We start from the raw sequence: 26912 nt of genomic DNA on the forward strand, positions 1-26912 counted from the left end.
TGATGGGAAGCAATAATCAGCCACAATGTATATCAACAAAATAAAATTTAAAAAAAAATAAAAATAATAAATAAATAAATAAATAAATAAATAAATAAATAAATAAATAAATAAATAAATAAATAAAATGAGTAAGGGAGCTGAACAGGCATTTCTCAAAAAAGGACATACAAACAGGTATATGAAAAAATGCTCAACAGCATTAATTATCAGACAAATGCAAATCAAAACCATACTGAGATATCATCTCACCCGTTAGAATGGCTATTTTCAAAAAGATAGAAAATAAATGCTGGTGAGGATGCAGAGAAAGGGGAACTCTTATACTTTGTTGGTGGGAATGTAAATTAGTAGAGCCATTATGAAAACAACATGAAGGCTTTCAAAGAACTACAGATAGAACTGCCATATGATCCAGCAATCCTACTACTGGGTATATATCCAAAGGGAAGGAAATCAACATGTCGAAGGGACCTGCACTCCCATGCTTACTGCAGCTCTATTTACAATAGCCAAGAATTGGAAACAATGTAAACGTTCAACAATGGATGATTGCATAAAGAAAATGCAGTATATATACGCAATGGAAAACTACTCAGCCATAAAAAGAATGAAATTCTGCCATTCAGAACAACATGGATGAGCTTGGAGAAAATTATGTTAAGTGTACTAAGCCAGGCACAGAAAGAGAAACACTGCATGTTCTCACTCATATGTGCTAACTTAGTTGATCTCACAGAATTAGAGGGTAAAATAGTGGTTATTAGAGACTGGTAAGGGGAGGGGGAGGAAGATGGTGAGAGGGTGATCAATGGTTACACAATTGCAGAGAAATTGGAAAAATAAGATCTAGTGTTCTAATAGCAATACAGGGTGACTATAATTAACAACTATTTACTGTATAACTTCAAGTAGCTAATTGAGAGGATTCTGAATGTTTCCAACACAAAGAGGTGATAAATATTTGAGGTAATGGATATGCTAAATACCCTGATAGGATTATTGCACACTGTATAAATGTAACCAAATATCACATATCATATTCATATTCCATAAATATATACAATTATCATGGATCAATTAAGAAAAAAAAAAAAAAAAGAAAGAGAGTAGAATAGTGGTTACCAGAAGCAGAGAAGGGGTGGGGGGGAGGAGGGATGGGTAGATGTTGGTCAGCAGGTACAAAGTTATAAAGGTGCAGTTAGACAGGAAGAATAAGTTCTGGCACTCTAGGGTGACTGTATCTAATAACATTCCATTGTATATTTCAAGATAGTCAGAGAAGAGGATCTTGAATGTTACAACCACAAAGAAATGAGAAAATGTTCAGGTAATAAATATGCTAACTATTCTGATTGGATCATTATACAATATATACATGTATTGAAACAACAAACTGTACCCATAAAAAATACAATTAAAATAAATTAATTAAAAAACCAACCAAACAAAAGAAAACTTCCAGGTGTATTGGTTGTATTGGATAAAACATCAAATCAGTTCAAGAACACTGAAGGAAAAAAAAGAAAGAAAAAATAGTTGATTTGTCATACTTATTGTTGTCAACAACAGCAACAGCATCACCACCATTTATTGACTAATTATTTTATATGCAGGAAATGATCATCATTATTCCTGTTCTGCACTGTGAAAGTGAAGTTCGGAGAATTCAAGATTATACAGCAAGGAAATGCCAGAACCGCCTGATTTTACAGCCCTAGCTCAGTAAAAATACTGATCAGTATTTGCTAAATATATTAGGCTAAGTGCTAGAATTCATAAGATGCAGACATACCTATAAGAACAAAAACCTAAATACCAAATGACTGATAAAGACAAAATGTGGTATAGCATTTCAGCAGAGTTGGAAATTCTTGAGATTGAAGTTGTCCAAGTGAGACTTTGTATTAGTGGTAGGAATACTGAAAAACATGACTCTGGAGATAAAGATAGGGGTGGTCAATCCAGGAACAGGGATTGAATGTCAAACATGTTACAGAGGGAAGATGGCTCGTAATGTGCTTGGAGGAGAATAGGTGTATAGATTTTTCTGGAACGGGAGCTGTTATGTTCATTGATTCATTTGTGTATTCATTTTGTAAGAGAAGAGTGCTTTGGCACTCTGATGGACAAGAAGAGGGCCAGTATTTGTTTCGTATAAAATGGAATACATTAAATACAAACGAGAGTTATGAGTAAGAGTCAGGCCTGGAATGAGTATTTGCACAGTTGCATGATGCTTGATGAGCTGGTAATGCTGAAGTGGAAAATGTGGAAATAGTTCTTGAGCGGCAAGGAGGTCAGCACACTCCAAAATGCTTTCTATAAAAAAGGAATTTTACCAACTGTCTATAAAGGAATCCTTAGATCTTTCTCATGTCTAACTACTTAGAAATGATGTGTACAATTATTAGAATTATTGAATGGTAAGAGATCGTGGATAGACTTTAGTAGTTCCACATTTTGATTTAGCAATTCTCCATTTTCCTATTATAATCATAGAATAACTTTTGCCATAAAACTATTTTCTGTTCATTCTACCTCTGTTTTTTAAACTAAAATTTCAACTTTTGACAATAGCTTTTCCACTGATGCATATAGAAAGATTTTCCAATAATTGCAGAAACACAAGAGTAAACATTATATTCTCCAAAAGTTCCTTTAAATAAGGATACAACATTCCTGTGTTCTGTGAAATGAACAGAAATTTTTTCAAGGCATATAGCATCTGAAATAAAAGTACGATGCATTCACATAACAGTGAACAAAAGTACAAATATTAAACACCTGTGCATGTATTTCCTTTTCCTATAAAAGATTATATATTCACATACATACAAACACACACACAGCACTGCATGTAGGGTAGATAGCCTTTTGATTTTGGAATACTAATTCTATTTCTTAATTTGTAAGATCATTTCAGGTTTCAGGTTGTCATTCTGGAATGAAAACTAGGATACTGACCACAGACAGGATCATGTAGCTGGGGTGATTCAGATCTAACTTATGTCTATTTGGAAATGGTAGGTACCAAAAAATGTGCAACTTTTCTTATGTCTCCTAAACACTTTAATTGGTTCTGAATGTTGTTGGTAATATCTAAAGAATTATAATTTTAGAACTCAGAACTCTTTCTTTCATTCATCCCTACATTGACCCCTGCTTCAGAGGATCTGGTCACTCTTTTCTCATTTCTGCCTCCATGTCATTGAGTTTGTTCTTGAAATCTCAGCTTACCCGTGTTCATCACCTCCTTAACGCAAACACCTCTCTTTCCAGAACTCACCTCAACTCATCTCACCTAGCCCTAAAGATATTTTCTTTTTCTTTCCCTTGAGGGTTACTGTAATTATGCTGCCACTAATGGGACATTACTTTACAAATGTTTTTTCATTGCTCCAGATTTAGACCCTTGTTTATATTTTTCTTATTCTTCTAAGAAAGAATGTAAGCACAGCCAATAATGCTTATGTTTTCAAAATTGATCCACTTCATATTTCACAGTACTCCAAACTCAGTATCATTAAATATCTCAGTGAGATGAATGCAGTTATTTTTCAGAGTTTTGAGGTTAATACTGTCTGTTAAAGCCAAGTAATAGTGACTATTCATTTCCATATACCTTTTATTTAAATAAAGTATTACACACAAAAAAATACAAGGGGGCTTCAAATAGTTCATATTATTTTTAATTCTATTTTCCATGAACTGCTTGAAGTAGCCCTGTATACTGTACATTATTTTCTAAGCTGATGTCTCCAAACAAGTACAGTACAGACCTTAAGTGCTGCTGCTATTTGGTCCATTTTTTAATCTCCTTAGTGGAAACTGGTATTCAGTCCCACTACTGAAGTAAAATTTTGTTTGTTTAAAGTTTGACATCTTTATAGCTTCATTTAAATAATAAAACGCATCGATAGAAGTAGGAGATTAAAATAAAACAAAGCTGAAAGAGCAGTTAAATAAGGGATTTAGATAGAATGATCCACATTTCTGTACCTGGCACTCCAGGATGTACTTCTGTCTTTAGCACACTGTTCTCGTACTTTTATTTGTCTTTATCATCTGTTCACTGATTTGTCCCTTTCCATCTCCTTGGAAAATCTTGAATGTCCCTATTACTGTAAATGAGTTTGAATTTGTTGCATACAGAAAATGAACAGGCCCAGACAGTTATCAAAACATGCCCTTGCCTCCTTCACTCCACAAGCAACTGCCAGCACATGCATCCACCTGCCCATTCCCATCTGTTCTCTGCCCTCTTCTCTTACTGTGTGTGAACTCGGTGTACCAATCTCGTGGTGCTGTAGATTTAATCCCTAACATTACTCAAGGATTTTTCATCAGAAATTCTTCCAATTTCCTTTGTCTCATTAATGTTGCCCTCCCTCTATTTGATTTTTCCCATCAATATATTTAAAACGCTATTTTTCCAATCCTGTAAACAAGCAAATGAAACTCATCTTGTGATCCCATTTCCATCTTTGGCCACTATCCCATTTCTCTCCTTCCCTTCCCAGCAGAACTCCTAATATCATTGTCTTTGCCATCTTCCTTTCCTCCTTTGAATCTATTCCTATCAGGCTTTTATCTTTACTCCATTGAAACTGCTTCCTTGATGACCTCCAATCACCAGTTTTACTAGACTTAGCAGCATTTGACAAAGTTGACCACATCTCCCTTCGTTTGATATTTTATTTACTTTTGCAGGATTACTTGGTCTATCTTCTACATTTCCAGCTGCTTCTTTACAGCTGTCTTTTCCGGTTCTGCCTTATCTCTCTGACTTTTAAACATTGGCATGACTACTGACTATGTGGATTTCTTTTCCTTTCTGTCTGTACTTATTCTCCTATGACTTCATCTATTCTTATAGCTTTAAATCTCACCTATAAGTTGATAATTTACTCATTTTCATCTCTAGCTCAGATAAAGATGCTCAGTAGTTATTTCAGACTTCAGTAGGTCCAATTGACCTCATGATATTTTCTTCCTACTCTTAGAAACATACGCTCCTGAAATTCTATTTTTTCAGTAGTTTAAGCAAAAACCTTGGCATTATCATTTAATTGTTTCTCTTATGCCCCTCATCCAATCATCAGAAAATTCTGTTGGCTTTGTCTTCAAAAATGTATTTACAACTCAACCATTTCTTACTCCAACCACTACTGGACCCTGGTCTAAGTCACCATAATCTTTGTCTGGATTTTTGCATGAGCCTCCTAACTGGTTTTCTTATTCCTGCCATATATTTTCAACACAAAAACCAGAGTGATTCTGTTAAAATACAGCCAAATCCTGTCTTTCATCTTCTCAAGCCCTCTAATGGCTTCCCATCTCAATGTTCTAATAATGACTTGGAATTTTTATATACTCTGACCCTGCCCTTTCCCCTTTCCCCTCTGACCTCCAATCTAAGACTACTCTCCATTGTTTTCCCCCTAACACCCCCAATACACCCTTCACTGCCTTTACACATGCAGTTTCCTCTTCCTGCCACCTTCTTTCTTCAGATACCTGTTTGGTTCACTATCTCACTTCACTGAGGCCTTTTTTCAAATGTCATCCTCATAAAAAGGCCTTTCCTTGCTACCCTCTCTTAAAATTGGGCCTCCCTGATCCTTGTACTCCTTGTGCGTTACTTTTCTCTCTAATGCTTATCAATACCTTACAAGTATAGATCTTATTTCTCTTAAAAGTTACCTAAGGAAGGATGGGGATTTGAATTAATTAATTTATTGATTGATTTTACTTTTTTAGAACAGCTTTAGTATGGTGCGAGAAGGGACTATATGGGAAATCTCTGTATGTTCCTCTCAATTTTGCTGTGTGCCTAAAAGTATTCTAAAGGATAGGGATTTTTGTTTGTTTTATTCATTGCTCTATCTCTGAAGACTACACCATGGCCTAACTTATGGAAGGTGCTCAGTAAATATATGTTTAGTGCATAAGTTCTTCCTATAGGATAGGACCACAACACTTACAGATATGAGCCTGCTTGACTCCTGGTTGGATTCTCTGTGTCACACAGCTGTGCAACTCTATGGTCCCATACTACATTAATTCTTGCAACAATCCTCTGAAAGTAAATATTATTATTATTATCCTAATTTTTAATGCCTGAGAAAAATGGGTCTCATAGCAATTAAGGATCTTGCTTAAAGTTAGACACCTAGTGAATAGAACCAGGTTTGCAACTCCTTTCCATAGATACATATTAAATATTGTCATCATTAGGAATCTGAAATTTTAAGCTCAGTAATCCAATGTACTAACCCTTTTACATTTGGCTTTACTATTCACATTAAACTTAAGAGTTTAGTGTCAGCAGAACTTCATCCCTGACTTCTGCTTGATCCTCAGGCTCATCCGACCACCCATAGTTTGACTTTCCTTCCATCTTTCCTGGCAGCTCATTTCTGTACCTGGGCTAATTTCTGTATCTAACAAATCACCCTGTGTACCTAACAAATTGCTTGTAAAATGTCTCATGGATCAGTACCCTCCTCTCCATCTCCACTAAACTCCTAACTCAGGACATTATCATCTCCTTACTGCTAGTGATATTGCTCATTACTTTGTCTATTCAATTCAAGTCCCTATCCATACCACTTCTTTCTCCATATTGCTTTAAAATTAAACAATGATTCTGCCATGCCTATAGTATAAAGATCAAATTCATCAATTCTACAGTATATATAATGACCGATGGGACAAATTTTATTTTATTATCAACATTTGATTAAAAGAAGAAAGAGAAGGAGGCAAAGCAGAAGAAAAGATATTTTTAAGACTAGGAGCTGTACAAAGCACACTGCATAATTTTATGTCATTTCATCCTCAAAAGTATCTCAATTCTTTCAGTTATTGATTTACTCAACATATATTTATTGAGAACTACAGGCATCTTGTGCTATGTTAGGTACTTTTGGTAGGTATTATTATTATTCTTTTGCAGATGAGGAATTGGAGGCTCAGAAAGTTTAATTAAATTGCCCAGGACCAAAAAAGTTTGATGTGTCCTAGCGGAGATCACCAATTGCTTCAATATAAAACAACAAAAATTTTGGCTACAGTGTCATCCCGAGGTTGAAGTACCAATTGGACCTAACTTTTATGGATGTACAGAAATAGCAAATGACTTCTTAAGGACAGTCATTGCTAGGAATCCTGGATAAAGGAAAGAGAAAAGAAAAACATCCAAACTCTACTTGCCATTAACTAGTTGTCAAATTGGAAAGAATTGCTATCTATGACCCTGAAAGTGAGACCTAAATATATGAAATTATTATACCTGGAGAACAAATTATCTCATTTAGGTCACATGCTCCATAAGGTTTATTACAAACATTTTACTCCAAATGAATAGATCATTCAAGGTTTAAAAGTATGGCTAAATAATGGAGAACCCCAAATAGCCACCGATTATGTTTTCTTCCTCATTTTATGAGATGTTTCAGTGATTTCCTCCCTTTTCTCAGGTACTCTTTGCTACAGTGCTTTCCCAGTGTGGTAGGTTTAGCAACATTGTTGCTGGGGGTTCTTCTAGTTCTTTGCCTTTTAAGTTCCCAACTTCTTCAGGGAGTACAATTTTGCATTTGCAGTACACAGTCATAACCCTTCAAAAGAACCAAGAGAGTGATGAAAATTTTTACTCATATTTTCTTTTTCTGTATTATGCAAGCAGGCAGATGAGTGATGTGAGTGAGATAGAGGCTGCCTGTTGAAATGTAAAAACATGTAACAACAGGAAATCTGTGAATGTTGTTAGATTTCTCTATTAAATTTCTTTGACACTGAATGACACATAGTAACTTGTTCTGTCACTTAGAATGTTTCAAGATACTTTTCTCAACAGGCCTGTACACTAGTTTGTAATATAGTGATTGTCCTACTCCCACTTTTACCCATTTCAAATTTTATTATTAAATTTTAATTACATATTTGCAATGAGGATAAGACAGAGAAAGAGCAATGATAGTGAGAAGTCAAATGTCAAGAATCTAAGATCTGAATTCCATGTAATTAATTTGTGACATAACCTTGGGAACTGAAACTTTGGTGATATTTCTTATTCTTTCTAAATGACTCCCAAAATATATTCTTTGGATATACTAAAAATATGTAAAATATATACAATGTCAATTAATTTTAACAATAACTTCATTAAGCATAATTACACTCCTTTTGCAGATGCTGAAATGGATGATCACTGAAGTAATTTTTGCAACACCACACAGCTTATAGAGGCCTGAGTTGGAATTTCCACTCAAGTATGTTTTTAACCAAATTATGTTCTTTTACTATTTTATAATTCTGTCTTTCGTTGTTGTTGTTACATCTTTCATAATATTTCAATGGATTGGCAGACCATAATGTTTAGGGTACAGGATCAAACATGGGCTCTTCTGCTTGATAGCTTTGTATACCTAGCCTCTCTGGGTATTCATTTCTTCATCTGAAAAATGGAGAAAGTGTTGCTATGAATTAATAAAATAATATTTAAGGTGACTAGCATAGTATGTAGTGTTGACCATACTATGTGTACCACAAGGCAATGCTGTCATGAAAGGAAAGAGTGTTGAAAGCAGAAAGTTGGATGATTAGAATTCGTAGTAACACTCTCGAAGTCAAAGCTCTAGTAGAGTTGATAAACCTTGGCATTCTAGTACTCATAGCAGAGAAAGAATGCTAAAATATCCCAGAAGATTATACAGGCCACCATCTGATCACCAATTTAGTCAGTCCTGGAAAGGTGTTCTCTAGACATTTGATACAACTATATCTAAGAATAAACAATTGTGAATAAATAAATTTAATCTGATTATTTATAATCCAATCAAAGAAGACATGAAAATCACTGAACGAAATGTTTAAAATTAATGTATTTAGACAATATGGTTGAAAAATAGACTCTAGCATCTGTGATAACTGCCTGAAATAGCCAGGAAGCTTTAAAAAACACAATACTTAACCCATGTTTATTATAATTTGTTTATATTTTCTATCCTTTCCACAAAGAGCTATAAATTATGTGTATAATAGGCACTTAATAAAAACTTAGAGAATAGATAAATGAATAAAAGAATGGATTACTAACATAACTCTCTTTGTCCTCAATATGCTTTGCAGGCACTTTTCTGCCTCTATTCAATGAAGTCTACTAGTTTATTTGGGCAGCTGCCCCACAGCATCTGGAAAATGAGTCTCTAGATGGTCTTGTGAGATTTTCAATGTCATCCATCAATTTATATCAACAATTGATTGAGCAGTAGCGTCTTAAAAAATGATGGTGAATTTTTCTTGGAAGAAAAAAATACAAAATTTCTACCATTTAGTAAATTAATGATATTTACAGCACCTTAGGAAACATGTACACAGTGCCCAATTTAAAAAAGGAAAATAACGCTTATATTAAGATTTTTCCTTTTACCCATTTCAGATGACTAAACTCAAGCTAGAGATACCAATTATTTGACATTCTGTCAAGAGTGGTTAGTGTATCAGGCAGATTGTCAACTCTGAAGATAAGTCACTATTTATGCAAGCTGTTCATTCTTCATTGATCAGAAATGAATCATGAATACCCAAACAAGCATACGAATTCTGAGCTACTAAACACAACAAGTATTTGCTTGAAATATCCAAGTTTGAGTTTTGTTGCAACAAAAGCAACATATATAAGGCTCTTTCGACAAGAAACAAGAAAGTAATGGTCTTTCTCTTGTAACTGCATTGACTGTGCACAAATGAAATAGGAAACTGAATTAGAAAAAAGGTAAGAAAAATCTCCATTCAACATTTTCAAAGAGGAACTTTTTGATGAGCAAAGATAAAAAGTAAAATAGAGCCTGAAAATGAAGGGCTTGCTCACTGATACAAAACACAAAGAACTCTGAATATTCACAGCACAGAAAAACAAAAGAGAAACTGGAGAGTAGAGAAGCCAGAAAAAATCAGAAACTGTCTAGTAATTCCCCAATGCTCATAGAGTCTCAATACAGAAAATTGTATTTTAAAAGATACTAAATGGCTGCTTGGCAAGGCCACCCCATGTAACACTTTTTTTGCCAAATCATTAGATGTAGTGTTTCATTTTCAATCAGGATTTTAAGAAGTGGCATAGTTAAGTTAGTAAAAAGCATCTCACACTATGGACCTGATCAGTTTAACACTTTATATCTCTTCAAAAACTTATTTCAGAGCATCATATTACTTTGTAAGTCATTTATCTCAATTTCCCTCATCCTCAGAGCACTAGAAAGCCTATTTTTTAAGAGCAAAATGGTTATCAGAATACCAAGATCCAACACTATACACATCTAGTATAATATGACTTGTTTTGATTACCTGCTATTTTAAGTATAGTAGCCAAGGTAAGTTAACCTGTAGGCAGTACAGTTATACCATTATAAATGGTACTTAAAAAAAACTCATTCAACAGGTATTTATTGAGCAACTATCACATGTACTATGTGCAGTGTTCTATCTTAAGGATGTGTGCTTAAGACCCATTCTTACAATCCAGAAGGGGAACATAGGGTTTACATATCCATCACACCTGTGAAAAGAGCATCATTTTGTTCAGATATCAAAACTCTCAGGGAAGATGAACAATTTAGGGATGAATTCTAAATATTCTAAACCAAGTAATCTGATTGTCATCCGATCAGGTGATTGGTTAGGATGACATGTGATCCAATTCTGGCAAATGATGTGAGACGTTCACTTTGCTATGGGGTTTATGGAAAAATTTTTCTTGCTGAGGAAGGAACATCCTTTTTCCTTTTGCTGCATAGTGACATTTATGGATGTGATACCAACAGTGGCAGTCTTCTTGGAACAATGATGTGAATTGGATTAAGGACAAGTCAACAAACTGAGGATAGCACAGCAGAAAGATGAAAGAGAACTAGGTTATGACAAAAGCAGTGAGCTGCTGCAAATCACTCCACTAAAGAACTTGTTATGTGAGATAATTAATTTTTTATATCACTTAACCCAGTTGAAAAAAAAAAAGAATATTGGTTACTTTCAGCCCAATATATCTTCAATTGAAGGGAAATGATAAAATAAACCAATGTATACAATATATAAATGTATGTATTGGAGATCTGTACAAGGGCTGAGGTCAGAGACAATCTGCAAAGAGGATAAAATTTTGAGCAGAGTCCTAAGTGATTCTATATAAACAAGGGGACAACTACATTTCAAGCAGCTGGAAAACACCACGTGCAGATTCATCAGGGCATGAAAGACCTCTGAAAATGTAAGTAACTACTTAAGAAAAGAAAAAGACTATGTTTGGATATAGAAAGCCTTGCAAGATGGGAGTGGGAGACAGGCAGATTCGAGATCATGAAGTTCTATCACCAAGTCATGTTAAGAGAGACTAGACTGTATCCCATAATATGAACCCAATCATCAGGAAAGAGGGGACTGAAAGTAATAAATTATGCTAACCAGCTGGGGATTACCCAAGAGCTAGGGCCTGCTGTATGAGTTAGGGATCAAGTTACATCACCAAATCAGGTTTTATGATTAAAGATTATTCTGCGTGCGGTGTGGAGGACGGATGCTCTGGGACGGATAAGAGTGGAAGCGATGCCAAACCATTAGGAAGTTGCTGCAATAGTCCGTGTAGGTGATACCAAAGGCTTTGGATAAAGTGCTAGCTGTGAAGATAGAGAAGAAGGAACACAGTCTAGACATGTTCATGAGAAACAATAGTCAGGACAGAAGGACTGATTGAATAGGGAAGATTACTGGGTGACAACAATGCCTCTTAGATTTTCTGTGTTGTATATCTTAGTAGTGGCTGTAAACCAGGACATTGCAGACATTGCATATGAAAAAGAAAACTGGGAATGGTGGCATAAGAATTGAAAGGGTAGATGGTGAGAATATTGGACCTCTTGAGCCAAGATGCCAGTTATCACCATAGCTGTATAAATATCTTAATAATAAGCTCTGCAGGAAAAAATATGGTTATAAAATGTAGCTATAGGTTAAATCTCTTGGAATTATTTATAGAATTTTGGGACAAAAGCCAAAGATATTTTTAGAAGATGGCTGTCAAAATGATGATTCTTTCTTCTTCTTTTTTTTTTTAAAGTGATGATTCATTATCAAGTAGTTAGACAGTAGTCTTTTTTGTCTGATACCAGTTTTGGTTTTGAAAGAAAGTCAATTACTACATACAAGGGTGGACACTGGCTTTTCTCTCATGTTCTCTTTTTTTCTATCACTTGGCCAAATTTCTTGAAATGTTTTTCATCTATACTGCTTTCCCTGTGTGACAGAAACTGCTATGGGTTTACCAAATCAAGCTGTATTTTGCTCTGCAAATATATCCACACCTGAACCATTTTCCTACTCCCCCTTGTAGTTTTGGGGGCTTTTGTTACTGACTTCTGGTCTATGGAACATGGACAAAAATTGTGTGCGCTACTAGCACCTAAAAATCCCTTCAACATGATGATATGATTGTCTTGCTGTTTTTGTTTAGCTGGGTCCAGGTTCAGGGAATCCAGGTGAGATTCCAAATTTGGATGTGATTTGAATGTGTGCCCTCCAAAAATCTATGTGTTGGAAACTTAATCTCTTATGCAACAGTGTTGGGAGGTAGGACCCAATAGTTGTTTAGGTCATGAGCACTTCACCCTCAGGAATGGATTAATGCCATTGTATAAAGGTTTGGGGAGTGGGTTTGCTCTCTTTCACTCTTTTGCCATATGAGAAACAGTGTCTGTTCCTTCTGGAAGATGCAGAGTTCAAGGTGCCATATTTGAAATAGAGATTGGGCCCTTACTAGATACCAAATCTGCCAGTGCTTTGATCTTGAACTTCCCATAACTGTGAGAAATAAATTTCTGTTGTTTATAAATTACCTAGTCTCAGGTAGTTTGTTACAGCAGTACAAATAGACTAAGATAAGGAATGATTGAGCCATAAGATGAAAGGACCCTGGGCAAGTGCCATCAATGTGCTGGTGACTTCCAATTTTCTGTCACCAACCCATATCTTTTCCCTGCCCTTCAAGCTTCTCTATCCAACCACTTATTGATTTTTTTTTATTGCCAAGTTCTGATCCAGACTATAGAAATTTACTTTCTAACTCATTTAACTTGGTGAAATGGCTTATTTAATTGTATTAGCATAATGCTAGTTGCTTAGTTAAATAATGTTTTTGAGAAAACTGAGAAATATTTGGTTGTCTAAAATATGTAATGAAAAATAAGTATAATCTGAACCTTCTAAGTAAGTTACTCAGTAATTGTTCTCTTATCACCCATGGTTTAACAGTAAAAATAAGGAGATAAACTTAGTGTTTTAAATATGAATCAGGCACTACAAAAGAAAGATCCTAGAAACTACCTATTGTTTACCTCAAAACTCCTTCAAGGATACCATTTGGGCGGCAGAACTTATTGTATATACCTATTAATTAACATTTACAATTGATAGCACTTGTGAGTCACGCCAACAAATAATGGCAAAATTTTTGAGCTAATTGAAATAAACTTCTCAGTTTGAAATATTGTTTTCTTTTCAGTTTTGCTTTCAAGTTAAGGAAAAGCTATTTCTTTAGTATTTGAATGAGTTCCTAATTATTGATTAAAAAACCAAGCATTTTATAAATTCTTCAAGTTGCACTTTTTCGTAGATGTTGAATTGGAAAGATACCTAGATTAGGCATGAGATGACATAAAAGGAGATTTTAATCTCAATTCTTTAACCGGCTTTAATCATTGGATAAATCGTTTAACTTGGTGAAATCTCTTTCTGGGATAGCAGGTGATCCCTAAGGTCTCATTAGACTCCAAAATCCTGTAACTCTATGATTATCTGTTGGTCTATTAATGTTGGAAGCCAAATTCAAATATTATTAGAGGACAAGGCTAATTTCTAAACAGCATGACATTTTGCTGACCATATTTCTTGTTGGCTAGAACAAAGCTAGTCTGATTGAGAAACAATGAATAATGAAGCACCATAATGCTGCTTTTCAAGGCCTTAACCCAAATCCCTAGCATAAGCTATAACAGTGGGGGACTAACATTATTATAGAAAAACAAGATTACTATCTAAGGAAGCAATGATGTCATTGAATGTGGAAATTATCATAAAAAGTTGCTGGAGAGCAGATTAGGAAGTTCAATTCCTAAAGGCCAGATTGGGCTCAAGTTCCAACATTTAAAGTCAGTATGTATATACAAAATGTTCACTTTCATAAGTCCACTTTTTTTTCCAACAATATTGAAGAATTTGAAGAAAAAATAATTTAAACAAGGGATATATTTAAGGTGGAACTCTGTTCCTGGCTTCTGCATTTGTCATAGAACTTCATATAAGATTCTACTTTTCTACATATTTAATACCAGTAATAAGACTTCCATGACATTAGAAAATTAATTGAAAAATTTTATGATTTTTAAAAAAATCTTTTTATTAAAGCAACTCTATACATAAAATAGAGCTAAAACAAACAAAAAACAACTACTCCTGTACTATGTTTTAACTAGAAAATTATACTAATAGATTTTACAGATTATTATGCAAAAAATAAAACTTTCTTACAAATGTCTATTACCTTTTCATGTTGGCTGGAGTAGGAAAAAGTTATTGTCAGTTTAAGCAAATTGCTTATTATAGTGATTCTACCTGGCATATACTTTTCTGAGAACAACAGAATGAAAGACCATTATGGCACATCGATATGAAATGACAGTGAGACATGTCTTTCCCTTACAAAAAAGTGAAGCAGTATTTCATTATTTATTACATTTAAAGGTAAAAAGGTGAATTAGTAGCAATATAATGATTCTAGAAGGTAAAGGATTGAGGTTTTAAAACATTTTATTGATTCTGTGTCATGCATTCTCAACTACACTGTGATAACTCTCTGAAGTACAACTCTTTACTCTTACCCAGGGAGTGTTTGAGACATCAAAGCAGAGACAGGAAGCATTTATCTCCTTTGTGTATTCATTTATATGACTTTATCAGTATTTAAAACTGACAGAATGGGAACACACAGTTAGGTTTTTTTAGTTACATGATGTCCGGCCATGCCTCTCTGCATGTATTTGGAACAGATCACAGGCAAAAGTGGAAAATGGACAAAAATTTTTGTCAAATCCCTCCTTCTTTTCTGTCACTGCCAGATAACCAGTGGGCTCTTTCCCACTGCCAAATGCTAAGATGTTAGCCTGTAAGCTTCTTTAAGGCAAGGACCAATTATTGTTTTAGCTTTAATAGTTCAACAGTGTTTAGCATCTCAATGTCACATAAGTGAACAAATGAAAAACTAATTCTTCATAAGCATTATGTTCTGAATATATATATTTTTTATATTGGAAGAGAACTGCTAGGAGGGAATAATACTTAACTTCAAGGAATGACTCACAAATGAGAGAATTTCAGGCATCAGGGGAGACATATTTTGGAGAGGGGGCGAGAGGGACATGTGTGACTTCAAATTACATAATGCACATTTTCCATATCCTTTTGCTTTATTTAAAGTAGTCCTTGGTTTGAGAATTGCCCCAAAATTCTAGATAAGAAAAAGTTTAGAGCAGATTGTTTAAAAATGAATGGACATATTTGGCATCATCTCAATGTTATGGGTGGCATATGAAAGCTCACAGGATATGGCCTGTTATACCATGTGTCACCTTGAAAAGGACTTGTGGTACCAGAGACACTGTTGGCTTAATTCCTCATGTGGTTTTCCCAACTGGCCCAGCACTGCTGCAACAACTTATTCTTAGGTCCTAATTCCAGACTTGGTTAGTCCCTGACTTCTGCTCACATTCTCCCATCTCTCCAGTTTTGACTTGTCTGATGATATCTATTGCCTAGTTCCTGACTGGGCCGATCTGAAATTGCTCTAGCCTGGTCAGCTCTTGTTCAGCTGCTCAAGCAGCTCTCTTCTGCCCCCTTCTGTCACAAGTCTGTATGTGTACAGTTGGGCTCAGGCAATTTAATCCTATTCATTCGTTCAATAGTCATTTATTGAATGCCTGTAAAGTGCCAAGTACTGTCCTAAATGTGTTATATATCAGTGAATAAACCAGAAAAAAAAAAAAATTCCTGCACTGATAGAGCTTGCAAATGGAAGTTTTATCTCAGATGGTCCCAACACTTCAAAGGGAACACTTTCCAATTTTTGCATCATGTGCCTTGAGTAACACTTTATACAGAACCCATGTTATAAGATGGCTCCCTACCATGCAGATTTTGATCCACATTGGCTCTTCTGAAGTTTGTTCAACTGGACTTAATATTAGGTTTGGGAAAGACTGCAACATTGCTGTTACCTATGACATATCTCATAGCATACTGATGCTCTGATTTCTAAAAACACATATTTAAATTCTTTATCTGTAGAGAGCACTAACAATAATAAAGCAAATGTATTTCACAGGGCCTAGCCTCCAAAGCCCTGTAGTTTCAGATATAACCTAACTTTTAAAAATTACATATGGAAATGTTAAGCTTGCAAAAGACAGGAAAATTTCCCTGGGCTAAAGTCTCTGCTGTAGACAAAGAATTGTAACACAGCAAAATTGCTGGCTCAAGGACAGATGCCTTTGGTACTGGTTAACCTACTGATTGATGTGTTAAGAAAGTTACTTGATGGTTGTGTAAACATACTAAAGAAATTGCTGTAGGGAAAGAAAGTGTTGCTAAGAAAAAGCTTTTGTTGGTGGGTCAACTTAACTTTTTACAAATTGCATTATGGAATGTCACTTTGTTATTTCACTGTTGTTCTTTTGTAACCACCTATGTTCCTTTTCTGTAACTTTCTGGCCTGGAGACTAAATACTGAGAAAGAAACCCAGTTCAGTGTTAATTTCCCAAGGAGGAATGCCTCTCTTGAGGGTTCCTGGAAATTAACCCCTTTGGGGTTGGTTTCTCACTGCTCAGAAGAAATCGGCTTTGAGTAATCCTTTACATCTCTGACACCCTGGGGGTGTGAGCTGACATTTATCTTCAATAAGAAATATCTTATCAGGTTCTCTAGATCAGGGCATGAGACAGGAATTTTCAGTGCTTTTGAAAAAATTCTCAGGAAAAATCCTGTGAGGGAGTAAGGTAAGCATTATAGGGAAGGGGAAGAGTTGTCGGGGATGAGGTCTCAGGTTAAGTCTAGCCTTGATCCAATACAAACAGAGGCTCTGGAATATAAATTGTACCTTAGAGATTTCCTACCTGCCAGACCTGGTGACCATGTAAGCAAAGGATACTTCTCCAGAGAAGGGGAAGTAATCAGTTAGCAGTCAGTACAGAAGCTGGGGATGGGACAGGAGCCAGGTAGAGGTGGTTGATTTGGGTCACCAGCAGTGCCTTTTATAGCACCTCAGGAAAACTAGTAATTTCATACTCCATACGATTTACAGTGCATGAAAATATTGATGGCCAGTGTATTAGTCCATTTCTGTTGCTTATAACATAAATATCTGGAACTGGGTAATCTATGAGAAAACAAAATTTATTGATTACAGTTTCAGAGGATGGGAAGTACAAAGTCTAGAGAACATATCTGATGAGCTTCTTTGGTGGTGATGCAGGGCATCACATTTCAAGAAAAGCAGAAGCAGAGAGAGAGAGATTCTCACGTGCTCTCCTTTTAAAGCCCTCAGAACCACGCCCCTGACCACCATTATTAGTCCATTCACTACAGCATGGTCCTACAATCTAATCCCCTCTTCAAAGGCCCCACCTTTCAATTTCCAACATTACATTACATTATAATGTTCCTCAACATTATGGTGGCAATTAAGCATCTAATACGTGAACTTTGGAGGACACAATCAATCCATGGCATTCTGCTCCTGGCCCCCAAAGTTCATGTCCTTCTCACAGGTAAATACATTAGACACACTCTTCTCTCCCGTCTGTGCACATCAGACCATGAGACACAATTCAATCAATCCACAGTAGCTTTAAAGACATTTCTACAGCTTTGTGATTTTTAAAAACATTTCTTTGAGCATCTTATGAGTTGCAGATATTGGTGGGATCAGTACACTGAAGAGTATGAAATGATTGCATTCTTCAGCCACTCTATGGTCTGGGACAGGAAGGGGGCAGGGCAGCAGAGATGCTAAGGTGGTGTGAGGTGACGTCTGGTAGAGTCACGTGAGTAAACCGTGGGGCACAACGTGGGAGCAATACTCAGTCCCAGATGGTGGTTGGAAAGAGGGTCAGGGAAGGTGTTCTGGATGACATGACATCCCAGCCAATCTACTTGGGGACTTTCATTAAGTCCTTTCCTGGTTGCGTTAGTTTCCTAGGTCCGCCAAAACAAATGACCACAAACTGGTAGCTTAAACAACAGAAATTTATTTTCATAGTTCTGCAGGCCATAAGTCTGAAGCCGACGTGTTGGCAGGGCTGTGCTCCCTCCCAGGGCTCGAGGAAGAACACTTTCCCACCTCCAGATTTTGGTGGTTCCAGGTATTCCCTGTCTTGGGCTGCATTATTCCAATCAATGTCTTCAACTTCACATGAACTTCTCCTCTGTGTGTGTGTCTTCTCTTCTTCTGCCTTATAAGTTTACTTGCTATTGTATTTAAGACCCACCCTGATAATTCAGAGTAATCTAGTCTCAAAATCTTTAACTTAATTCCATTTTAAAAGACCCTTTTTCCAAATAAGGTAACATTCACAGGTTTCTCGCGTTAGGATGTGGACATATCTTTTTGGGGGACACAGTTCAGCCCAATATGTCACTAGCAATTTAATTGTTTTCTTTGCAAAATGGAAAGGGGCTCTGAGTTTAAGCTTCTATAATTAAGTGTTATATCATGGCAGGGGGTGGTGGCCTCCTACGCAAGAGCCCCAAATGTCACTTTTCCCATTTATACCCACCTCTTAGGGCACCAGCTGGGAGGTAAATCTTTTAAACTTTCTAAATCCAGAGCTTCTTATTAACCCTCTTATTTTGAAAAATAGGGACTACTTATCCTACATTCACACATTCACCCTTCCAATGGAGGAGACTTGCAGTAACCCTAAGTCAATTTCCCTTCTCAGAAATGCTGTCCACAGTAATGCCAAGTAGTCAAGACAGTTTTCATTCCAAGAGTATATATTTATGATGCAACATTTTGTGAGTCAACCTTCTAATCAGTGACAGTGGCAGGTGGAAGTAGTGGTTAGGGGAGAGCTGTTTAGTATGTGTAGAGTTAAAGGGCTTGGAAAACAATTGGTCATGTCAATGAGAAACAGGGAAAGATCCAGAGAAGACTCCAGGGCCTGGGTGAGCAGGGCAAAATATTGAGTTCAGTGTTGAATATGTTGAATTTGAGAAAGTAGTAGCTTATCCATGTTAAAAACAAACAAACAAACAAAAAACTCATAAAACTGATGGCCAGTGGGTTTCTGGCTTTTAAAAATTATTACTACAGAAAATTGCTTTTTCTATTTTTTTTAAAAAAGGAAATATAGATTGAGATTTTAAATTTTAACTTAAACATTTTGCACATAAATACTTCCTAAACATGGTACTAGGCATCAACTATTTTTAAATCCAAGATACGTCGTAAATTTTAATAATGTTATTTCATGCTTAGTGCATGTTGCCTAATTCTTAATATTCATTTGTTTTGAAGGAAGGTAGGTATTTTAAAATCTCCCTCCTTGTTTTAATTTTCCCTTTTACATAGTCTCACAAACTAAACCCTGAAAAACAAGCATCTATTTATGATTTATATTCTTTTGTATTCTATCTTATTTTCTTCTTGAATCAGTGAGAAGAGAAATGGACTCTACTACTGATCTTTCTCATAAGGGTGAGAATTATACACAGAAATGTTTCCTCCCAACCCCTTTGGGAACAGTGAACTTGCAAATAGGACACTGATTTGCAACTTTACACTCATCGCTGCCTTTCAAATGACTCCACTTTTCATACACACTTTAGCAGATGAAGAACTTACCAAGGTGGCACAAGTATTATAATACTCATTAATCAATTAGAATAATAAGTCCTTTAATATTTTATTCTATTTTTTATGTCCTTTTAAAAAGTTATCTTTATAAATACTTTTTATACCTTATGTACTTTCGTGTTATATTTTGGTTCAAATATTAACATCAAGATTGTTATTTGGTCATGTTTCTTTTCAGTAATATGCTTTCATTTTAATAATGCCTATATATAAAAAAATTAAGTTTTAAGCGAAGCAAATGTTCAGTTTATTGGAGTCCTAGCTTTATTTAGTATGACAGGAGAACACCACAAAGTGTATCCCTCTAACTTCCCTTAGCACTGTAGTAGCTGGCTGAAAAACTGAAAAGATTAAGACTTCATTCGGAACTTTGATAAAAGTCTATTCACTAAAGGGCCAGTGCTAGTCGATGTATCTGATGCCTTATTATAGTTACATACTAGAGGAAATGTTTTACTTCTTAAATTAGGCATTCAAAATGCAAATGAGTAGCAAATCACACATTGGTCTCTGACAGGTTCCTTGTGTTTCTTTATTATGAAATGCTTGATTCATTTGCATGAGAGGATTAATATCAATCTCAGTATGAATAACATTTCTTGAAGCATAAAAACCTCATACCCAGAATGATATTTTTTTGACTCAAACTCTTTTTAAAAATTTTTAAAATTTATTATTAGCATATTTATTCTTACAAATTGTCATATTTCTTTATGCCCTTTGCCCAATCTATCACTTTCCAGACTCCCTCTCTCCTTCCGCCCCTCTCTAGTATACTTATGTTTGTTCTCTCCTTCTGAAAGTTCAACTTATTGTTGTGATCTTTTCTTTCTTTCCTTCAAAATGATATTGACTTGATGTTTTTCTATTAATTAATATCCTTAACTAGAAATTGAAGCGAGTAAATGATGTCTGTCATACATTTGTGGGGACAATAGACTCAATTTCATCCTTATGTCATTGACCCTTGTGATTGTTAAAATTTTGCTATGAAATTGAATCTACAAGTTAATAATAAAAAGAAAAGTAGGAAGAACAGCATGCAAAAAACATCATGTTCAATAGGAGCAAAAGTAGCCGATAGTGAGAGAAATTCTGAAATCTCTTAAGTAGGGCTTATTTCTCCCCTAATAATATTCTGAATTGATGCTTTGGGAAAAGTGTAGTTCCCTAGGAATATTCAGAAAAGAGTATATATTGGCCTTTGGACTCCATTGTTTATAACTTATGTCACACAAAAAGCACTTTCCAAACATTCACAGTCTTACAACTACATTTTATAATGAAATCTTCATGAGTAGATATGACTAGAAATGGCATATGTCATTTAAAGCTATAGAGAAGGAATCATCCAGATTTAAAATTTTGATTGGATTTAACTTGCTGTTTAATAGTAGTTACTATCCAAAAGGAAGATTTTGAAAATGATGACAGTTAAATGATACTCATAAATAAAAATAACTTTGACAAAGACTTGAACTTGATTGAATTTTAACTTGAGGTTTATATCAATTGTAAGATATAAGAATTTTCTGCTTCTTCTAATGCTGCCCCACAGAAAAGGTGACAATTAAAAAGTCATCCTAACCTGTTTTAGTTCATCTTACCAGTAAAGACGATGGGCGACCTGGATGCTTTGCAATGCACGATGTAGTAGGAGGTGCACTAAAGGACTTTCAAGGTTCCATTCAAACTTGACAGCCTGAAGTAAGAGACATAATTACTTTACTCTTTTTACTCAGTAACAAAATTATAGCAGAAGACAGAAGGACTTCAGAGACTTGAGAAAAGACCAGGGAAAACAGCATGCATATTTTAACAAAATATTAATAATAATACATTTAATAGCTTTATTAGTCGATGTATAACTAATAACAGCACACACACACACCATTATACAACTTGGGACCGTGTAGTCTTGTTTCCTTCCCTGTTATGATTTAGGATCACAGGATAATAAATGAGAGCAGGTGGTTGGTGGAGTTCAACCATGCTCTGGGGGAGAATCCTGGCACAAAAAGTAGTACCATGAGCAATGCTCCTGGGTTATTAAAAATAGTATTATGAAGCAATCTATTTCTACCCATTTGGAGATAAAATTGATGCACACTCAAAGCATTAACAGAAAACACCAACTGGTATATCTGTATTAACTTGAGACCTTGAAGCTTTGCTTAAAGTTTCAAAGCTGACTTCTACCACAGTAGCCCATTCTAAATCCTTTCCATCTCCACTGTGAACAACCTGATAGAAAAGACAGATAGCAATGGCAGCCCCTGACGTACTTAGGGACCTAATTCTGACCTCCACCTGCCCTCTGCAGAGACTTCACTAGGATCGTCTGTAAACGGGCTGCCACCAGCATCCTGGGAATCTGGATATGCGAAGATGAAAACCAGGTTCTTCTAATAAAAATGCCAATTCCTGCTTGAGAGGAAAAGCTTCTATCTTTAGCTGTTTAATAAACCATTTGTCTCTCTCTCTGTGTGTCTCTGTCTGTCTGTCTGTCTCTCTCACACACCCAGAGTTAAAGCCAAGCTTTATATACCACAGTACAGGCAGCAGAAAAAAATGACTACTATATTCATTCACGTACACACCTGAAGAGACACCTCAGCATGCGAACCATCCTCAAGGATGGAAAAGTTTATAAATTCCTGAGGTGTGAGAGTGGCAAAGATGATTTCAGCACGTTTGGTGTAAACTGCTGCTCCCATCTGAATGTAGAAAGACCGTAATGTGTGCAGCCTTGGGCTGCAGCCGTGACCCTCTTTCACTTCCTTTCTAATGCTGGGATGGCTAGGGCATGGGTTTTATTTATGCCCCAATAGTGAGCCTATCATATGGGCATGTGAGCAGGAGATACGTCTTGGAATTTACTTCCATGCTTGTCTTTTTTGATTTCTGCCCCATTACTTCTTCACAAACCCAATGACTATTTGTTGCTCTTAAATTACCTCCCATGTTTCCAAACTCCCTGCTTTACTCTGTCTACTGGTAAAATTTCCTCCTAAATCCTGACTTACCACCTAGGGTGAAGGCAATTTTTCTTATGCACACCATGTTACTATTAACTGGTTTGCAGTAACCTCTGGGTCTGTATCTTATGAGAGTGCTTCAAAAAGTTCATGGAAAAATTTGTATTATCTTTTAATTTTACTTTTCCACGAATCTTTTAAATTTACCCTGTATTTGACTCGTACCTATGAACCATATCTTCTGTTTTTATTATGGTCTTAGAGTCCTGTCTTACTGCTTTAATACAGTCTGTATCATTCTAATATGATAATACATAATAAAATAGCATGTCTCTAGATAATAATCAACATGGTTAGGATTTTGTATGTGTTAGAAAGTTTTAAAGTCAGGGTGGAGCGTGGACATCTAAGGGCAAACACTACAATGAATATTTTGAAACTCCTTCTGGTTTTTATTTTCTAGTCACATTATTTGTTTCTTTCCATCTCAGAATATCTTATAATCTTCATGATTAATTAGTACGTAGTTGCAGCTTTACCTAGTTTTACCTTCTGTGTTTGTTGTGTTAGATTCTGTGTGTATATTGTCTTAGAAATTTGTATTTGCAATTTGTATATGGCTCTCAGTGATATTCCCAGTGTCAAGCATACTCAGTCAGACTGAAGATTTCAGGTGAGTTCAATCTATATAAACTTCCGTGAAAACTTACTCTTTTGAGTGGGTTAGAGTTAGCTATGGTTTTTGCCCATAACCATGAACCGTGTGATGAATAGGGATCCCTCAATTAATTAATAGGGATCCTTCATATTAATTTTTATTTTCACTATACTATCCTGGCAAGTCTAGAGAAGTCACCTTCTACCTATAAGGATTGATAGAAGGGTTGGATTGTACTTTATGGTGCAGCCGTTTCTAAACCAGGCCCTCTCTTTAGGAGGACCTCAGAGAAATGTATAGTTTGTGTGCAAAGTAATATTGTATTGGGCTTTTTAAATAGAGGCTTCCCCCATCAGTCTTATAGTCTCCTGTCACCGTTCAAAACCTGAGGCACCTGGCATTTCAAATAGCTTGTAACTACAAACTGACCTTTCAGATAAGAAGCCACCTGAATTTTAAAAATCAAAGCAAAACATAAGTCCACTATTTTAGACCTATTCAGAACTCAGCATATAGTCATCTTGGAAAAACTATCTTCTCTGGCTTGGATATTCAATCATTTACCTGGTCATTTGTAAAATGTGTAATTTAATTGTTTATCTTTCATTATATTCAGACTAAATAGGTCTTTATTCATATTTCTAGTTAACTTTATACTATGGTCTAAAATTAATATTGTGATATTTGGTGTTACTAAAATGTACAATTTGGAGGCAAAATTTGGGTATTAGAAATTACTTTTATAAGATTTATAATTAACATTATAATCCTCTAAGTGTTGGAGTGAGCAAGACTGAAGCCATGTTGGGACCTCAACCCATATGGGCTCTGTTAGCATGCTTTTCTCTGAGTTCTCTTTTTTTCCCATGGTCATTTGATATTTTGAACCTTGGTTATAGGGCAAGATGGCATTATTTACATAAACATAAGATTGTTTTCCAGTCAGCCTGGAGCTGCAGATTTGCTACAAGACACATACTATGAAGACTCTGGGAAACCAAGGAAGACATCAGAAAACTATGTCCCCTCTCCCGGCTGCTATCAGATTTTGGCAAGTCAGCCAGTAGTTGAGTGCCCTGGGATGGCTAACCCCACCACTTCTGTGGCAGCAAGGCTGGGACCACCTGTAGGTGCCAGCTGCCTATGGTAGGCCAGCCCCATGGCTGGAATTTTGGGGACTTTTCCTGATTTTCCAGTAGTGGTATTAACCAGTAATTCCTGCCTTTTGGTTGGTGAAGGAAGGCAACGTTAGTGAGGGCTTTGATGAGCTCTGAGCTGGTAAGTCCTTCTGGGTGTCCTCTTTCGACACCATTTGTTGTTAATGGTACTATCTGGGTGTGAGAAATGCTGTTTGTTTGTTACAAATTACCATTTTGGGTGTGAGAAATGACTCGAGGACATAAAAGCCAGCATTTTGTTTGTTTGGGAAAGCTCTGTTTGGATTTGTGTAGCTAAGTTTGTGCCTTTTGGTCATTAAAGATCTGATGACCAAAAAGAAAGTGTTTTTCTTTTTTTTTTTTTTTTCCCTTTCAGAGTTTCCTTTGGTGAACTTGAGAAACAAAAATCAATTCCAAGAAGTTATAATTGTCTAAGTCTCTGGACAAAATTTGTCTATCTGCACACACAGTTCTACAAGTGTGAAAAAAGAAACTCTAATAAGAAATACAAAAACTCACTGTTTAAGAGAAGCCTATTAAAAGAATCAAGGCTACTTGGAGATTTTGTTTTTCTTATACAACTCAGCCAGTCCCTAAAATCACTTGAAACTGAAACTGAAAAAACAAGTGTTAAAGGTTTTTTTTTTTTGCTCTGCTAAAGGTTTTTAAAGTTATAGTTATAAACCCAGCCTAAAACAGAATAACCTTTGATCATACAGGTTTTAGATAAATGAGGCTAATTCAGTATTATGTATACAAAAAAAAGGAGAAAAAGATGATATATATATATATATATAAAGCTATGGATATAAAGATATAGTGGTGGTTAAGAAGGTTAAAAAATAATAATTTTGTATAAAAAGATCTCATATAGTGAATTTTTGTCTCAAAACAAAATGACTATTTAGAAAAGAGTAAATATAGGATAAAACAGTCTAAAACATGTTGTAGAAATGTTTGAATAAGTGTAAAAATGGTTTGTAAAGAGTGAACTTAAAAAAGCATTTTGTGTGTGATTAAGCTAGCTATAATTAAAAGAGAATTATTCTAAGTTTTGCTAAAGATTGAAATTTAATATTAAAAAGACACTGATACAAAGCTAAATTTCCCCCATGTTTGAACAAGTTTCTCTTGAAGTATTGATCTGCTTTTGATAAATTTACAAGTTTAGATTTTTTTCTAAAGACATCTGCAGTCTGATTCATGAAAAATACTATCTATAATCAAGTCCTCTTAAACACAGGTTTCAAATAACTTTTAAGATCAATGAACAAAATAAACATTTTTCAAAACTCTAAAGTCAGATGCATTTATAAAACTGCTAATCAAGATCAAACAAAACAAAAATTCATTACGTAAGGTTAAATAACCAATAAAGATAGTGTTTTGTAACTTAAGTTTTTGGTTCTTTACTTAAATGCTTTGTTTTCCAGACTTAAAGGAAACCCTCTCTCTTAAGCTATGTGTGACTTACAGCATTTGGTAGCATATACTTTTATGAACAAAGATAGAAACACTTGTTTTTTTCCCTACTTGATTCCTCCAAAATATGAAGTCTATTTAAAAATATCCTTATGATTTTTATGACAGTATTGTTATTTACATAAGTTCAATAAAATTTTTCTCTCTTTTTATAACAGGATGCAATCGAAAACACTGGTTATAAAATAACAAGTCTCTTCTAAGTTCCTGAGCCTACTTCATGTTGCCCTAATTTGGTGTAACTGCTGTTTCATCTTTCCCCTGATGTGAGACTTGAGAATCTGGGAATAAACCTCTCTAGCACCGAGGAATCCATACAAAAAAAGTGAGATCTTTTCAATCGAAAAATTGATCATGAATGATTTGTAAAAACTGTTTTGATCAAAAAGGGGAAAATAATGTTTTTTGTCTACACAAACAGTTCTCTAAAAGTATCCACAGCCTTAAAGGTGGGGCTCACGACTTGGGTGAGACACCTTGTTCCTAAACCAAGATTTTATGTAAGTTCTTAAAATTGTTCATGTACCAATTAATGTATAGCTCACTAATTCTGAGTAAGCCACCTGTTGTCAACCAACTTTTAAGACAATAGATATATAAATGCCCTTAATCCCTCTGCCACTCCAGCCAGGTACCAAAAGCTTATTATGTCCTCCATCATGTCAAATTGTTC

At 35.4% G+C, this 26912-nt stretch overlaps 1 protein-coding gene across 1 annotated transcript in view; it reads right to left on the reverse strand.

The window, feature by feature from the left end:
• Positions 1–26912, reverse strand: part of PIK3C2G (phosphatidylinositol-4-phosphate 3-kinase catalytic subunit type 2 gamma) — a 372771-nt gene that overhangs the window by 187140 nt on the left and 158719 nt on the right. Inside the window, exon 20 of the mRNA XM_063075729.1 lies at positions 21572–21666. Within this exon, the coding sequence (XP_062931799.1) occupies positions 21572–21666 (95 nt within the window). The remainder of the gene's footprint in view (positions 1–21571; positions 21667–26912) is intronic.

This window comes from Cynocephalus volans, chromosome 12 (assembly GCF_027409185.1).
Source record: "Cynocephalus volans isolate mCynVol1 chromosome 12, mCynVol1.pri, whole genome shotgun sequence".
NCBI lineage: Eukaryota > Metazoa > Chordata > Mammalia > Dermoptera > Cynocephalidae > Cynocephalus > Cynocephalus volans.